This window comes from Mesoplodon densirostris, chromosome 4 (assembly GCF_025265405.1).
Source record: "Mesoplodon densirostris isolate mMesDen1 chromosome 4, mMesDen1 primary haplotype, whole genome shotgun sequence".
In the NCBI taxonomy this organism is placed as follows: Eukaryota; Metazoa; Chordata; class Mammalia; order Artiodactyla; family Ziphiidae; genus Mesoplodon; species Mesoplodon densirostris.
This window is the reverse complement of record NC_082664.1, coordinates 9,567,112-9,584,951: the sequence shown is the minus strand read 5'-3', so window position 1 is coordinate 9,584,951 and position 17,840 is coordinate 9,567,112. Positions and strand designations below refer to the sequence as shown.

Here is a 17,840-nt window from a genome sequence, read left to right as displayed (position 1 = left end):
TAGATCAAGCTGGTCTTTGAAAAGATACCTGTATGGTTTGAACCATTCTGTTCGTGAGTTCTAGAGCAGCCATCGCTGTTGAGGTGCCAAAGGAGGCAGCGCCTCTCTGAAACCCTCTGACGATGCGGCCGCCCTTCCGGTACTGCTCAACTGGCAACCAGACCAAGTCCTTCAGGCCTTGCGCTAGAACAGCAGCCAACACACAGAAATCAAGAGGCGTGCTGGAGCTTAGATCTCTGCTATCATTCCAACCCTTGGGTTTTTAACTCCTAAAATGGGAGGCAAAATTTTGTACGACTAACGTGTAGGTTTTTCTAGAAAGATGATCCTCACGTAGATTCTCAAAGGCATCCATAACCCCAAAAGAGTTAAGAATCACTGATCAGGCAAAATAAATTATCTTCTAATTAAAAAAGAACACTCACCTAATTGCACTAGTGAATGCATAGGCCCAACGCCTCCCAGAATTCCTGGCAGCTGGTTCTTCTTAATGTCAGTAAGCCATTCAGTGATTGCATACGAGAATAATTTGTCAACACCTAGCAAACTAGAGCAAATGACCGTAAGTATATAGGAAGGAAAATGAAATTTATAGGTTTAGACAAGTTTGGGGATATTTTTTACTTAAGACAAAAAAAGAGGGCTTCCCTGGTGGCACAGTGGTTAAGAATCCGCCTGCCAATGCAGGCGATGTGGGTTCGAGCCCTTGTCCGGGAAGATCTCACATGCCGTGGAGCAACGAAGCTCGTGCGCCACAACTACTGAGCCTGCACTCTAGGGCCCGCGAGTCACAACTACTGAGCCCACGTGCCTAGAGCCCGTGCTCCACAGCAAGAGAAGCCACTGCAATTAGAAGCCCGCACACTGCAACAAGAGTAGCCCCCACGCACCGCAGCTAAAGAAAGCCCGTGGTGCAGCAACAAAGACCCAATGCAGCCAAAAATAAATAAATAGATAAATAAATAAGTTTATTAAAAAAAAGACAAAAAAGAAAATGTACAAATTATAAGGACAAAATTTTATAGATTTTCAATTTAAGTATATACATACTTCTATGTATACACATACATTTAACCCAACTGTAATGCTAATAATTTCTATATAAGGCTTAGGTAGTATATATAAGTGTGCTTTTCCACTGTTCTTACTTCTTCAACATCTAAAGCTTTGGCATAGGGTTAACTCAGTGTCTATAAATTGCCAGACAGTTCTTAGCTACTAAGAACCGTTACCTTGTGAACTTCCAGTCTTTTCAATTAATAGGCTAATTTATAACTTTGGGAAATTATTTTTAAAAATCCTAACTATAGCTGTTTTTTGAAAAATACTACTCTCTTCAAACTACTTCTATTCTCTCAGAATAAAAATTAGCCCCTAGCCAGTAAAAATCCTCTAAAAATGAGGTCTCTGCAAACAACACTGTAAAATAATTAAAATTATGTACGCTCGCTAAGAAAACTTAATTTTTAGTTTGTTGTAAACTAACTTTAGTAACTACATCTTAAAGTCTCATGTAATAAACCAACTTACCCATGCCGATAGAAAAGCCTCTTCAGCTTTAGTTCAGAGCAGTTTAGCTGGGCCAGACCAATCAAAATCCCAGCTAATGTACCCTTTAAAATTAAAAAAAAAAAAAAATCACTATTAAAGGTAAAACACCTAAAATACTTAGAGCAAAAAAGTACTTGTATTTTATATGACCCAATTTATATCAAATTTTACTCATGGGTTCTTAAGTAAAATTATACTTAATTTACTTTAAAAGCAGAATTAAATTTTAAAATCTTGCACTGCATTTCACATACACAAACTATAACGGAAAAAAGTTTTTAAAAAATTGAGTCCACTAAAAAAAAAAAAGGAGATAATTTTGTAGAGTATATTTGTGCAAAGTTTCCAGACCTGATCCATTGATACGTGTTTGCCATGATAATCAAGTCGAATAGGAACTTCTGATGTGAATCTAAATTCTCTGAAGATAAAGAAAGGAGGGGAGTTATTTATATTCAAACTTACTAAGAGCTGAAATTAGATATAGATGAATTTGTTCAATTGGAGAATAAAAACAAAACCACAAAATAAATAATGTGAATACATTAAGGCCTAAATAAAAGAGAACGTCTTTCAGCTCTACCTTTTCTTAAGGCAATGTAACAACTAAACAGATGTTAATCATCTTATAAATCTTATTTATTTCATTATATATTAAATTTCTCACAAAAACCTTTTCCTAGTTTACTAAACAATGTTTATCTTAGGAAAATTTATTCTGGCACATATTCGATTCATACAGAGAACGAACTAATAAAAACAACTTTCAAGATTAAACCAAATAACACAATCATTACCAAAAAGTAAAAAAGGGCTAAGGTATTCATTTTAGCTCTGTGATAAAGCAGAAAGATCCAGAAGACCTAGACATGAACCCTAGTTTTATCAGTTACATGGGATGCAGTCGAGGCAAGTAACTTAAACTCTCTGAGCCTAAATGTCTTCACCAGTAAATTTTTAAATGCCATCTACATTGGTGAATTTTAGTGGACAGTCATGAAATTAATGCTTGCAAATAGGATACTGACACACAAATATTGGGAATTCTGAATGAAATTATAATTATACTTTGATGGTACACATCAAACAAAAGCAGTTGGCTTCCAAGAGTTGGACTGTAAATTGGAGGCTGAAACACGTTTTTACTACAGAATTAATGTCGGTGGTTATATACCAAGTCATCCCACAGAAGTCCATTTAACCTACAGTAAAATGGAAATGCTGTATTTGTATCAATCACTACAAGAAGTCTGGGTTCCCAGGTCATCCCTCATCTTCCGAGCACTCATCTGCACTGGGTTCTCTGGGCGACAGCCCCTTGACACCTGCCTCCTCCATTCTCACTCTTTCCTCCGTGGCATGTACGTAATAGGCCAAATCATATATTTTTATTATCTATAAGCTCAATTAAATAGGGATTTTTCTCTACTTTGTTCACCTAGAACAAAATCTGACATACGTATAATAAATGTTCAATAAATATCTGTGGGATGAATAAATGTCTGCAGGAGAGGGGGCTATTATGCCATTACTTGGAAAACGCACTGGATTTGGGATTCAGAAGACCTCTGTTCTAGTCCTGGCTTGGCCACTAACTAACTGTGTGGCCTTGAGCAAGTCACCTCTCCTCTCAGTGCAGTTTTAACTTCCTCATCTGTAAAGTGAGTAATTTGAACTATATCACCAAGTACCACCCCAGGGTCCTAGATACACTGGGAGCTTTTGAGTAGAAACAGAAATCTACAAGCTATTTTAAGTAGTCTAAATGGAAAAAAACAAATATTTACCTAAGTAAGTGAGGTTACACAGTCTGACTAAAAAGTGTCAAATTTCTGTGCTTTCAGGCCAGAATTATAACAATTCAATTTCTTTTATACTGGTTATCCAGTGTTCACAAAAACCAAATTGGCAGCTTATATGAAATTAGAATTCAAATTATTACTTAAGATACACAATGTTTTTGTTAGAAAAACATTTTTAAATAAAAAAGAAATGTAGGAAAAGAATAAAAGAGATTCTTCTTCTATGGTAGAAAAGTTTAGAACCACCAGAGATCCTCTCTCCCAGGATCTTTCCAATTCTCACATTCTATTTTCTAACTCTTTTCATCAATATACAAGATATTTAAAACATGAGAACACTTTAAAACAGTTATACTGCCTACTTTGGGCCATATTCGAAACTCAGAACTTTAGAAAGACAGAACTTGGGGACCACTGATGTCAACAAGAGAGGACTACAGAAAACCAGGGAAAGGAGCTAACTGTCCCTCACAACACAGGTGGTTTCGATCTTCAACCTCTCTCCTTCCAATAGAGCCAAGGCTCCATCCCTACCATCAAGGGCTGGGAAAGAAAGAAGATGGTTAGAATGAATGGATCTGGAAACGAGGAGAAACTCCAACGTACAACCAGCTAGTTGTTGGCTGTAGTCAACAGGGACATGCGTTTCCTGATGATTCCAACTCAGCCAGTTAGTGGCGGGTCAGGAAGGACACAACAGTGACAGAGAAGGGCACAGAAAGTAGACAGAAAATCCCCATAAGGGAAAAGGGAGGAATGCTGAAGGCGAGGTGTTGGAGGGCAAAGGACAGCATCACGTCCAAGGACACACAAACAGGCCATAATAAGTGACTGCAAAGCGAGGGACAGGTGGAGGAAAAAAGAAGGAAGAATCTAAGGGGAAGAGAAAATTCCTGCTACGGAATCAATAGGAGGATGAATCCTGAGCCAGGGTTACTATGTGTAAAAATGAGAGGTGCACGTAGGTGGGGCCCGCGTACAAATAAATACACCGGTTGATGATGTACCAGTGCACAGAAACGCTGATGCAACCTCGTGATTCCTGGTACACAAACACATTAAAGAACAACCTTCACACTCTAAAATAACTTCATTTGTTATCAAAATTAAATGATGTACCTAAAAAACACAGGCTGATCACTAAACGACGCTTCTTCAGCAGAGAAGTCCTTCTCTTCTTCCCCATTGACCACTTGCACTGAATTGGCACTGCCATTCGGGGAAGGCTGCTTTGGCCCAGGGAAAGAAATAACTAGATTTGGCTCCTTTGAGGTGCTTAAATGCCTTGGCAAACTGCAGGTGACATCAGCTCCAGGAGACTTTTTAACTGAAAGTGCACATTTGAAAAATTAGGTATACTTCTTTAAAGCAACAATTTAAATCAATCTACACTTGTTTTGCTACATTTCATTTAATAAATACAACGACTGCTAGAGAAATCTTTCACCTTTTAAATGATTACAGTAGTCCCTCCTTATCTTCAGTTTCACTTTCCAAGATCAACTGCGGTCCAAAAATATGAAATGGAAAATTCCAGAAATAAACAATTCCTAAGTTTTAAACTGCACACCATTCTGAGTAGCATGATGAAATCTTGCATTGTCATACTCTATCCCACCGGAATGTGAATCATCCCTTTGTCCAGCATATCTCACCAGTGAGTCACTGAGTGGCCGTCTCAGTTATCAGGTGGACTGTTGGGGTACTGCAGTGCTTGCGTTAAGTAACCCTTATTTTATTAATAATGGCCCCAAAGTACAAGAACAGCGATGCTGACAATTTGGATACACCAAAGAGAAGCTGCAGCATGCTTCCTCTAAGTGAAAAGGTGAAGGCTCTTGACTTAATAAGGAAAAAAAAAAAATTGTATGCTCAGGCCACTAAGATCTACAGTAAGAACAAATCTGTAAAATTGTGATGAAGGAAAAAGAAATTCACACTCATTTTGCTGTCATACCTCAAAGGTTACAGCCACAGTGCATGATAAGTGCTTAGTTAAGATGGAAAAGGCATTAAATTTGTACAAGACATTTTGAGAGAAAGATCATGCTCACCCAACTTTTATTACAGTATATTGTTATAATTGTTTTATTTTATTACTAGTTACTGTTGTTAATCTCTTACTGTGCCTAATTTATAAATTAAATTTTATCATAGGCATGTACGTACAGAAAGAAAAAACTTAGTATATTTAGGGTTTGGTAGTATCTGCAGTTTCAGGCAGCCACCGGGGGTCTTAGAAGGTACTTCTGGAGGATAAGGGGGGACTCCTGTACTTTTACATAAACTACATTTGTACAACTTGACAAAAGTGAGCACAGAGCACATTTATATAAATGAGAATAAAGATGTGTACGTACATTCTCAAAAAGGCCTCATAACAATCAAAATCAATCCAAGTACTTGTTATAGATTTTTTTCAAACTCTACACATTTAATACCTTCTGGATCTGGAGCCATGAGAAGCTCTACTTCTGTGGAAACACTTGTGAAGAAATCCTTCAGGAAGAACAAGGCATCCTAAAATTGAGAGATGTAATTATAACTAAAAGGTTCTAAAACTATGAAACGAAGTGTCTTGAAGTCTTATATTTCACTCATTGTTCATATACAGCTATAATTTATTCAGTCCCTACTCTGTGCCAAGCATGTTCCTATTCTCAATCTCTCCCTCTTTCTCACACATACACACACACACTTCCTTGTTAATTCTCACAACTCTGAGAAAATTAATTTATAGATGCAGAAATTAAGACAGATAAGTTAGAAATTAAACTGCTATTTCTAAGTCAAAGTACATTTTGGTTTTCTTAGAAATATAGTAGTCTCATTCTTAATTTGGCATTAGTTCTCACTCTGAATTGGTAGCAGTGATATTACTAAACAGTAACAGCAGCTAGCATGTACTGGATACTCAGATGTGCCTTAAAAGTTCTTAATGTCTTATTTCTGCTTTTACCACTATGTTGTATTGCCTTAAACATTTTCTTCATTAGACATGATATTCAAAATAAAAACTGAAAATAAATAAAATCACCCAATCAGTGTGGTCTTTTCTGAAATTCTATGGTATGGACCGTTCTTGGTGCTGTGTATGCAAGCCACATTTGCCCATTATTAGCAGCTTCATTAAGCCTTACTGAGACTGACAAATCCATTTTGGGGAATATCAAAATTAAATACCTGAGTCTGTTCTTTCTAACTCTTCCCTCCCATTTTAAAAAACTTAAATGAATATAAAACATTAATATTGTACCAAACCACAATGGGAAAGTGAAATACAGGGTCACAGTAAGTGGTAGCACACCAAGTGCCTGACTGGCAATTCCAAAGGATCTGATCTATTACTGACCACACTTGTCAGAAGTATAAATGATGGAAGTTAGAAAGGTATTTTTCTAGATAACATGGCATATGGGAGACTGAGGGCTAGGACTGAAGAACAAACAGGCAGTTTCAACAGTATTAGAAATATTCTGGTCCTGCAGTTGGGGAGTAAGTTCATGAATTGTTCATTATATTATTATGCTTTACACATATGTATTTAAGTATATATTTATATATTATTTACACTACATACATTTATTATAAATCACTATATATGTGTATATTTACATATATCAAATATTACACGTTGACAGTTAATAGTATATAAAATGTTATCCTTTGGCCACCAGATGGCGATATTTTAATACTATGAATTTTTTGCCTCCAAAAAACACAAAGAGAAAATTCCAGGTATAAATGTGCTCTTATTTAAAAAAAAAAAAAGGGAAGACTAAAGCGACAGTGGTTTTTACACATTTTTACTACAAACAACAGACAAAGGGATACTAATTATCAGCTTTTCAAAATGTTCTCCAAATTTTTTATTTTGGTATTTACGCTGAACTCTTTACAACTCAATAAGATAAACAACCTAACTCTAAAACTAGAAAGACACAAGGATTTCCCTGGTGGTGCAGTGGTTAAAAATCTGCTTGCCACTGCAGGGGACACGAGTTGATCCCTGGTCCGGGAAGATCCCACGTGCCACGGAGCAACTAAGCCCGTGCGCCACAACTACTGAGCCTGCGCTCTAGAGCCCGCGAGCCACAAATGCTGAAGCCTGCGTACCTAGAGGCCGTGCTCTGCAACAAGACAAGCCACCACAATGAGAAGCCCGCGCACGGCAACAAAGAGTAGCCCCCGCTCGCCGCAACTAGAAAGCCCACACGCAGCAACGAAGACACAACAGAGCCAAAGATAAATAAATAAAAAATAAAAAATTTTAAAATCACTTAAAAAAAAACTAGAAAGACACAGACACTTCAAAAAAGAAGATATACAAATGTCAAATAAGCTCACAAAAACATGCTCAGCATCATTAGTCATCAGGGAAATCCAAATTAAAACCAAAATGAACACCAACTAAGATAGCGAAAATTAAGAAGACAACACCAAGTTTGGTCAGAGCTGAAGCAGCTGCTGCTCTCGTCTGTTACTGATGGGAACCCACAATGGTACAACCGCTGTGGAAAACTATTCGGCAGCTTCTTACGATGGTAAACACACATCTACTCTACGACCCAGACATTCGGTTTATAATTACCCAAGAAAACTGAAAACTTATGTCCATAAAAGACTTGTACACCAATTTCATAGCAGCTTTATTCATTAAGAGCCAAAACAAGAAATATTTTTCAAGCTCAAACTGTACACCTAAAATCTCTGCATTTTATTATATGCAAATAATACTTCAATAAAATCAATTTTTAAACTTTAAAAAATATGGTTTATTATTTATGTTAAACCTTCACTATAAAATAGTTATTTCTAGCTTTAAGGTCCTATGGTAAAGGATATTAACAGTGTGATATGACTTAAGGTGTTGAAAGAAATGCTTTCAATGTCATGCTCGGGTGATGCTGAAAAAAATCACAAACATGCCAGCTGGTACTGCTACATGTTCATCATTTCCAACCTCAGCCAAGTACCTGTCCCACCCAACAGCCTCACATTGCATCTCACAACCTGAATTAGGCTCTCAACGCCTTTACAAAAATTCGTAATTTTACATTCCTTAAGACCCAGCTTGATTGTCACCTCCTCCAGGAAGCCTTTACTGCTCACCCCTCATCTTCCAAACTCCCAGCCCGGCTTAGGAGCCCTCTTCTGGTGAGACACAGCTTTATGCCTATCTCCTTCACAGGGTGTTAAAGTCATTTGTCTCTTTGTCTCCCCACTAAACAGAGATCTCTGAGGATGGGATGTTTCTTCCTCTTTGTATTCCCAGCATCCTACTTCAGACCTGGGACAAGGTTGGCACATTCAGCAAATGATTTGGAATTAACATATCTTCCCTACACAGATTTCCAGGCAGTTCAATACTAAAATGAATACCAGGACCAGGAAATCTGGCCCCTTCAGATTTCACATCTCAAACCGCCTAGTTACACAACCTCCATCGTCTACTTAGCTCCCCACATGGCAATCACTCCATCTGCCTAGTGTCCTGCCTGCCCTACAGGTACGCTGCGCTTCACAAGCAAGTGCACCGAGTTTCAACAGCAAGGCAGCTTCTTAGAAACAAGAGACAACAACACATTGCTTTCATACTTACTGTCTATGATCCAGTGAAGATAAAGTCAGAGATATGCTTGGTAAGAAAAATATTACTCAAAGCATTCTCATTCATCAACTGATATGTTTTCAAAAGAAAAACTAAAGAACACAAATATTTGGCTTTCTATTCAGATGACCATTTGGTATGGTATGTCAATCTTAGAAAAGGCAAACTAGAAAGGACTCTTTTGTATCATAATATTCCTAGTTAAGGCATATATATTTGTAGCATGGCTTTGTTTCCCTCGATCCCATACCTTGGGGAATTATTTCCCATTCCTCCTCAGTTTAGTCATAACATTCATTTCCCTGACTGTTTTTGCTAAGGTTAATATTTCTCCATTTTAAAATCATAATGCTTTATAGTTCTAAAGAAGAAATTAAGCTCAATATTAAAGAAGAAGTCTATTAAAGAAAACTGGGCTTCATAAGTCTGGTAAAGTCATGCCATAAAGATAAATCTCACTCAAATTCTTGCTCACACTGGTGATTTTCACAGATCAAATTTCCCATAAATACTTCATCATATTCCTACTAGGCCAATATGGATAAATTAAATTAAAATATGGGTTTCAAAAGATATTCTTCTCATAATGAGAAAACATAAATCTAAAATACTCACTGGCAAGACTGACCCAGCTCAGAAGCTACAAATATTAACATAAAGTTGTGCTAAACTTCTGTGCTTCACAATACATTTTCTCTGAGATATTCCTATATTTTGTTTACAATATAAATACTACTTTAGATTATCCCTGATACATCTATTACTTATTTAAATAATGAATCGACATTATTCAATCAATGTTATTTAATCAAACAAATAATACCACGCCATATATACTCTACTTCCAAACCTGAGCTCACACCAATATATAAGGTATAAGGGGAGGGTTTTGTTATTTCAAAAGCAGATTATTATAAAAACTCCATGTATTTTCTGTAGTTGTTATATGCTTCAGTTAATAATAACAGCTAACACTTCTGATCGTTAACAGTGTGTGCCAGGCACCAAGATAATTGTCTTACATACACCAGTCTCCTTTAATCCTCATTTTTTAAAAAATGATGCTACAGGGCCTCCCTGGTGGCGCAGTGGTTGAGAGTCCGCCTGCCGATGCAGGGGATACGGGTTCGTGCCCCGGTCTGGGAGGATCCCATATGCCACGGAGCGGCTGGGCCCGTGAGCCATGGCCGCTGAGCCTGCGCGTCTGGAGCCTGTGCTCCGCAACGGGAGAGGCCGCAGCTGTGAGAGACCCGCGTACCGCAAAAAAAAAAAAAAAAAAAAAAAATGATGCTACATGTACTATTACTTTTTCCATTTTATCAGTGAAGAAACTGAGGCTTGGGGAAATTAAGTTACCTACCAAAAGCCACACAGTTCATAAAAGAGAACTGAGATTTAAGCCCAGGTCTGACTCTAAACCCACACTCTTCACTACACTGCACTACTTCCAAGTATCACGTCTTCATACACCGAACAAAGCTTGTAAAATACCAACTATGCTTTAAACAGCTCTCTGGGAAGGCAAAACCCAGGATCATTTGATGGGGTGCTTGCTAGAATATAGGAAAGTGGATTTGTTTACCTCTTTCCATAAACCTCTGCTTTGTTTGTGAGCTGTTCAAGTACCAATTTACTAATTTGTCATTGTGCCCAGGGCAGGGAATTCTCTTCCAGATGCTGTGATTACAATCCCTTATATCTTTCAATAGCGTATATCGAGGAGTCCTTTCATCCTCTGAAAATACCTGTATATCTGCATTAGGAGTACGTATGTAAAGATCAGAGAACATGAGAAGCAGGTATTAAGCGCTATGTCACGTAGACAGTGAGTAGGAGACTGGAGGACAAAATCTAATAACGTTTAGTCACTAATAATTCAGATTCCAAACAGCTAATGAATTTGCCCTATCCTTTACCAGCAGAAGTCTGTTTTAATTATGCAACTTCCATAAAAGTTAAATCATAATAAACGTAATTCTACTAAACTAAAGCTCTCATTCTGAATGCGGGATATACATTGAAACGTAATTCCATGCATTATGCTTGTAATACAAACCTGGTCAATATTCAGGCGAAGTGGCATGAGTGACACTCTGAGGCAGCACTCCTGTGGTGACCTGCCAGACTCCGGGCGCACATGGAATGCTTTCACTGTCAGCTACAAGATGAGACAGACAAACACATTTTTTCCCTAGTGATAATATGACCTTGTTTTCATTAAAAAAAAGAAAAGCAAAAAAGAGGGGGAAAAAATCCTATATCTAGTCCCTATATCAGAACAAAAAGTGGAACTGTTTACCCTCTTTCTTTAGAATCCTGAATCTAACTTATTTGGGTCACACACTCTTTCAAGAATCTGATGAAAGATATGAATTCTCTTTAGAGGAAAAAACACAAGTGATAATGTTGTACTCGCAGTCTCAAAGAAGTTTGCTAAGCCCCAGAAGCTAATCCATAGACCCATAGTCCAAAGACAACTTCTAGGACGTTTTCTTCTGGAAGTCCTGAGCTGATCATTTCTATTCTAATAAAATTTAAAAGTTAGAAATGTGGAATACTGCCAACAATTTCGTTTAAATATTTTGCGTTAAGTGTTTTGTTTTATTGGCCACGCCCCGTGGCTTGTGGGATCTTAGCTCCCCAACCAGGGATCGAACCAGGGCCCTCGGCAGTGAGAGCACGGAGTCCTAACCACTGGACCGCCAGGGAATTCCCTGTGTAAGTGGTTTTTTTTTTTGCAGTAAGCGGGCCTCTCACTGTTGTGGCCTCTCCCGTTGCGGAGCACAGGCTCCGGATGTGCAGGCTCAGCGGCCATGGCTCACGGGCCCAGCCGCTCCGCGGCATATGGGATCCTCCCGGACCGGGGCACGAACCCGTATCCCCTGCATCGGCAGGCGGACTCTCAACCACTGCACCACCAGGGAGGCCCTCCTGTGTAAGTGTTTTGTGTAGATCACTATGGACTTCTGGTTTTCCTCAGGTACTGATATATTGGCAATTATAGAAACAACATGCAAAATAATTTTTAAAACATAAAACTTTAAGCAGTGTATTTAAAAGGGATTTTCATATAAAAATGAGAAAAAAATCCCATAATTTTCCCTAATCTAAAATAAATCTTCTGCAGTTAGATATAATAAAAATACTTTTCTGAAACTAATACAACAACAAAATATACGAAGTTTTAAATCTTACCATGTTGGAATGAGCTTTTCGAGGCATTTCTTTACTACAATACAGGTACAAAAACTTATTCATTTGTGATGTTGCCAGACGATCTCGAATTTCAAGGTCCTGCACAATGAACACCTGCCGCGAGACCGGGTGCTCCAAGAGGCTAGAATCGCACTCTGGTTTGCATGGGGGGTAGACCTCGTGCTGAAACTTCACCTTTACAGAAAAGAAAGAACACAGAACAATCTCTACATTTTATTTAAATCAGATTTTCTCTTTAAAATGTAACACATCACTCATTTTCTTTGAATTCTCAGCTTTCGATTCCACTTTCAGAGAACAGCATAACATTCCTATATTTGTTCACGTATTTATTTATTAATCCACGTGCTCAGGACCATACAAGGAAAAGCCTGACTGACATTTCTTATTTGACCTTGGTAAAATCCCTATCCTTTCCAAGCAAAATGCTCAATAGGCGTAAGTCATCAAATTATTATCTTGCATACCTATGAAACTGCTTGGAGGCAAGGTTCAAGTCCCCAAAGGGCGCAAGGACACAAGTATATGGAGTTGTCATCACTGCACTATTTCTGTGCTAAGCGCCCTAATATTCGACCCTTGGCACAATCCCAGACAAGCTGACAGAATGAACTGCATCACTGGCACTGGCAGCCTGGCCTACTGGTCTCTAGATGCTCACAAAGGACCCGAGACCTGTGTGCTATGCAATGGCAGGCCTTCCCAGAGACACACTCCAGAGCAGTGGTTCCCCAAGCACGGTCCTGGGTAAAGTGGTATCACAATCACCTGGGAACTCATTAAAAATGCAAATTCCTGGGCCCTACCTCAGACCTACTGAATCAAAAACTCTGGGGCCCAGCAACCTGTGTTTTAACAAGCCCTCAAGGGGATTCTGATGCTTGTTCAACTCTGAGAGACACTGCTCTAGGGGTAGCCTGGGAAAACAAAAACAAATACCCTAAATTTTCTCAGAGTATTTGAGAAAGAAAAAGAGGCAAGAGTTTCTATACAAGACCCCTGCACTTTTCCACTTACACCCCAAGACCACATGGGGGAGGGGACAGGGAGTAACCAAAGAACGCCCACTAATGCTCCTACTTCGGTGGATTTTTCTTTTCAAAATGTCACATTACCTTGCTTAACTGTATTTCCATTAAAAAGTCATGGTTTCTTCCTTTTCCCCCACATACCACATTACGTCCATGTCTTGCAGGTGTGTGAGAAGGTGAGCTGTGGGGACTACTATAAATGAAAAATAAAACCTTTTGTTAAAGGAATAGTCAAAGAAAGGCAATGAATGACACCAGAAAAAATAACAGGATGAATAAAGAAAATAAGATTACAGAACTAGCAAAACACTGCCACAAACTGTATTGCTATAAATCAAAACCGCATCTTTTATCCCCTGGAGACACTGAGAACATAAATGTTATTACTGCCGTTACAGCAATCATCTACTTGCTAAATATTTAAAACTACAGAAAACGCTAACTATGATGTTGGGGTGCATATCACAAGATAGACTTAGAAATGAAACCTCCCTGTAAGTTCCTTATTACTTCAGAAACCCCTGAGAGTCAGAGGACAAGTCCTAGAAATTCCAATTAACACGGAAAAGAATTATAGTAAAGTTGTAAGTTTTTTTAAAAGCACTTTTAAATAGAAAAAGTCATTACAATGCTGTGCCAAAGGTTCCCACCCCGTGAAGCCTTTCCTGACCCTCCCCACCCCAGTGAGAGTGTTTGCCCTTAGTCTCTGCCTCGTCTTTCCATCCAGCTCCCTTCTAGAACCATGGAATAATGCACTCATTAACAGGTACTTCAGCAGCATCCACTCTGTGCTGGGCACCCTGCTGGGTGCTAGAGAATCAGGGGCATGCGGTGCTCCCCACCTCCTGACACACACACTTCACTTCGTTGCCCTCATTGGCTCACGTAACTCTCTCTCCCTTCTGAACTTAGGACAGGGTCTGGGTCGTATTCATTTTAATGAATGTGCCTCTAACACAGGCTCTGGCACATGGTAGGTACCTGAAAAATTTTGCTGAATGGAAATGGCTTAAGTCATTGTATTTTAGGAAAAAAATACAAAGAATGCAAACAAGTTTTCAAATGCAAAACTTTAACATTGAAAGAGTAACATTTAAATTACAGTTTTTAATATTACTTATTAATAATTCTTAGAAGGATAAATTCTATGTATTTTTAGTGAAAAGAAAATATTGGCCTGGTGGTCCAGCGGTTAAGAATCTGCCTTCCAATGCAGGGGACGCGGGTTCGATCCCTGGTCGGGGAACTAAGATCCCACATGCTGTGGGGCAACCAAGCCCTTGTGCCACAACTACTGAGCCCATGCGCCACAACTAGAGAAGCCCGTGCGCCGCAACAAAGAGAGTATATTGGTCTGCCAAATAAACTTATGTAGAAATTAACTTACATATAACTTTTAGCTGGAGAAGCAGGAGGGGCTGTTCCAAAATCTTTTCCTCCAAAAAGATGCCAAACGAGAGAGACTTCTTTAACCAGGTACCGAATTACAGGAATAGGAAAGTGTAACGGGGCTTTGCTCGTATCCGTCTTCTTAACAGGCAGACTAAAATAGTTATCTCTTATCACAATCGCATCATCAACCATTATTTTTACAACTGGTTCTTCTTCCTTCTCCTAAGACAAAGGAAGAGGTAACACATACTCTCTTATTTAAGCAGAAACCACTGATTATGGTGCGCATCTCAAGGGGATTTCTTGATGCTGTATTATTTCTAATAATTTCAATATATAAAGTGGAATAACAAATACTGACGCTAATCACCACATAAGATACTCTGCTTTATTAACAATAAAATGAACTCTCTCTTCTATGTGAATCACTCCATAAGAATTTTTTATAGTCTACGATTTGGCTTTTACTACTTGTTTGACAATAAAAAGGTACAGATTCAATGCTTTACCATTTTGTTTAGTGAACTGTGGATTCATTAAATCCAGACCATGCTTTTTCAATGTGAGCATGATTCTAAAAAGGAAATTATATATCCATTAACCAAGCATTAGCCTTCTCACAAATCACATCTTATCTTTCCCAATTCTTGTGTTAACAGCTCTGTACAGAACTCCTTTCTGCCATTTAATTTCACAACCCTGAAGAGGTATCTTACTACATACTTCCTCTGTAGTTCAATAAACAATGCAGGAGACTTTGCAAGTAGAGAGTCTCTGAGAGATGTTCATAAAAAGAGTAAAGTATAACAAACATTTACAAAGTCTCAAGAGTAAATTACAAAAGGAAGTAATTCTGAACTGTACAGAGTTAACAAAACCTAAAGAATCTTTCCAGGTGCCCTTTGGTCAATTCAGTTTATAACACTATTTTAAGACATTAATTATATCATCAATTTATTACCTGAATGGTTGCTCTTGGTGCAAAAAGAATGCAAAAGTCGTCGTTTTCTGTGGGCACGCCTGTCACCGCATCACTCATCAAGTGGTGTGTGAATGAGGCGTAAGTGGGCCCAGGCTCCTGGGACACGTTTCCACTCTCATCAGGAAACAGGAAGAGGTCTGAACAACATGGCTCCTGAATTTGCGATTTTTCATCCAAAACACCTAGGTGAAAAGATTACAACATTCAATTTTGGCATATTTTAAACATCAACAACAATAACATTTATTAAGCATTTTAGGACTTCCCTCGTGGCGCAGTGGTAAAAATCCACCTGCCAATGCAGGGGACACAGGTTCAATCCGTGGTCCAGGAAGATCCCACATGCCATGGAGCAACTAAGCCCGTGCACCACAACTACTGAGTCCCTGCACTGCAACTACTGAAGCCCGTGTGCACTAGGGCCCAGGTGCCGCAACTACTGAGCCCGCGTGCTGCAACCAAGGAAGCCCGCGCACCTAGAGCCCGTGCTCTGCAACAAGAGAAGGCACCGCAATGAGAAGCCCACGCACCGCAGCCAAGAGTAGCCTCCGCTCACCGCAACCAGAGGAAGCCTGCACGCAGCAACGAAGACCCAATGCAGCCAAAAATTTTTAAAAAACAGTATCTCACTTATTTCTTACAATAACCTTCTGACTACGAATAAAAAGAATAGTAAGTATGAAGTTTTCTACGAAACAGTAAATGATGGACTCATAAAGTTACACAGTCTCCTCTTAGTTATTTAGTGTCAGAGAAGTTCAGGAATTCAACAGCAGCTAGTTAGTGTGGACTGGAGTTCCATTTTAGCCAGAATTTCATATTGACAATTATGTGCTGTAGGTGCAGTTCTGGAAGAAACGCCTTGGACAATATAGCAAGGGGAGGGGAAATAGTTACATCTAGCAGCGTCTCACCTAAAACTATAGGAAATCTCTGCTCGGGGAAGGGGTGGGGGAAACAGTTGCCAAGCATGTCTTAGGCCAGGGAATGATTCCAAGCAATAAAAAGACTCCTTGGGGGCGCTGGATACCCAAATGGGACACCTGTTCTCAGGTAGCTCTCACAATATGAAGTTCACAAAAGGCTGCATGTGTGCAAAAATCTGTATGTGAACATATATATTTTTTATACATTTATATTATATATTAGATTCACTAATTCTTTTCTTTTTTTTTTTTTTTTTGTGGCCGCACTGCATACTATGTGGGATCTTAGTTCTCCCGACCAGGGATCAAACCCATGCGCCCTGCAGTGGAAGCATAGAGTCCTAACCACTGTACTGCCAGGGAATTCCATAGATTCACTAATTCTTTCTCCATTCATTCATTCAAACCAAACCCTGTCATATGAACTAAGAATACTAAGATGAATGCGGTGACATCTTAGCCTCGGAAGGCTCACAGACTAGACTTTAAATTCTCCTATGGCAGCACTTTGAACCCACTCATCCTTGTAAGTGCTCAGTGTCCAGTACATAGTCTTGTGTGTTGAAGCTGCTCGGTAAATATTCATTAAACATTCTTTCCCACATGAGTAGGTTAGCTGCTAACATTTATTACAAATAATGTTAGTACATAGGGAGCTAAAAGTTCCCATTTGCTTCCTTAGCTCTAATTTATTCTAAATTAGAATGAAAGCAACACTGAATGCTAAACTTCTATAACACTATGAAATAATTTTTAAAAATTAAGATCTCACAACATATAGAAATAGCTATGTTCAGCCAATTAGAAAAAAAACTATTTTTAGATAGATACTTCAAAATATTTAGATGCTTCTACTTGGCTTTAAAGCTGTCTGGTTCCTCCCTGCTTATCTAACATTACTGCCTAATTCTTTTCGACAAGAAGGGAACTTTTGTTCCAGTATTAATAGCCTGAGTTACTAGATCATTAAGGCTCATACAGGCCTCTGGGCCTCTGCTGATGTTAGTGACATTGCCAAGATTATCTTCTCTCTCCACACTACACACCTAGGTCCTACACACTTTTTAAAAGCCAACTCGTCTCATTTTCACTGAAGTCTAATGAAGGGATTCCAAATCCTTTCCAACCAGTGATTAGAGTGTACACTACATTCTGAAGTGTTTTCTTATATCACCTCTCGATGGTTCTAAGCGCTAGCCTCAGTCTGGTTCAGTGCCAATTTGCTGCACTAGACCATGAGCTACCAGGGAACATAAGCCTTGTCTTCCATTTTATCTGTCGCCCCCACCCCCAACACTCTGGCCAGTATTATTGATCTACTAAACATTC

The 17,840-nt window shown here is 38.8% G+C and overlaps 1 protein-coding gene across 4 annotated transcripts in view; it reads right to left on the bottom strand.

Moving 5' to 3' along the window:
• ATG2B (autophagy related 2B) overlaps positions 1–17,840 on the bottom strand; it is a 72,879-nt gene that overhangs the window by 10,596 nt on the left and 44,443 nt on the right. For all 4 annotated transcript variants that reach the window (XM_060095673.1, XM_060095676.1, XM_060095674.1 and 1 more), the window contains 11 exons: positions 15,565–15,767; positions 14,599–14,825; positions 13,296–13,404; positions 12,160–12,354; positions 11,021–11,122; positions 5,795–5,873; positions 4,473–4,680; positions 1,903–1,972; positions 1,531–1,613; positions 426–547; positions 29–183 (listed from right to left, as the gene is read on the bottom strand). In XM_060095673.1, the coding sequence (XP_059951656.1) occupies positions 29–183; positions 426–547; positions 1,531–1,613; positions 1,903–1,972; positions 4,473–4,680; positions 5,795–5,873; positions 11,021–11,122; positions 12,160–12,354; positions 13,296–13,404; positions 14,599–14,825; positions 15,565–15,767 (1,553 nt within the window). The remainder of the gene's footprint in view (positions 1–28; positions 184–425; positions 548–1,530; positions 1,614–1,902; positions 1,973–4,472; positions 4,681–5,794; positions 5,874–11,020; positions 11,123–12,159; positions 12,355–13,295; positions 13,405–14,598; positions 14,826–15,564; positions 15,768–17,840) is intronic.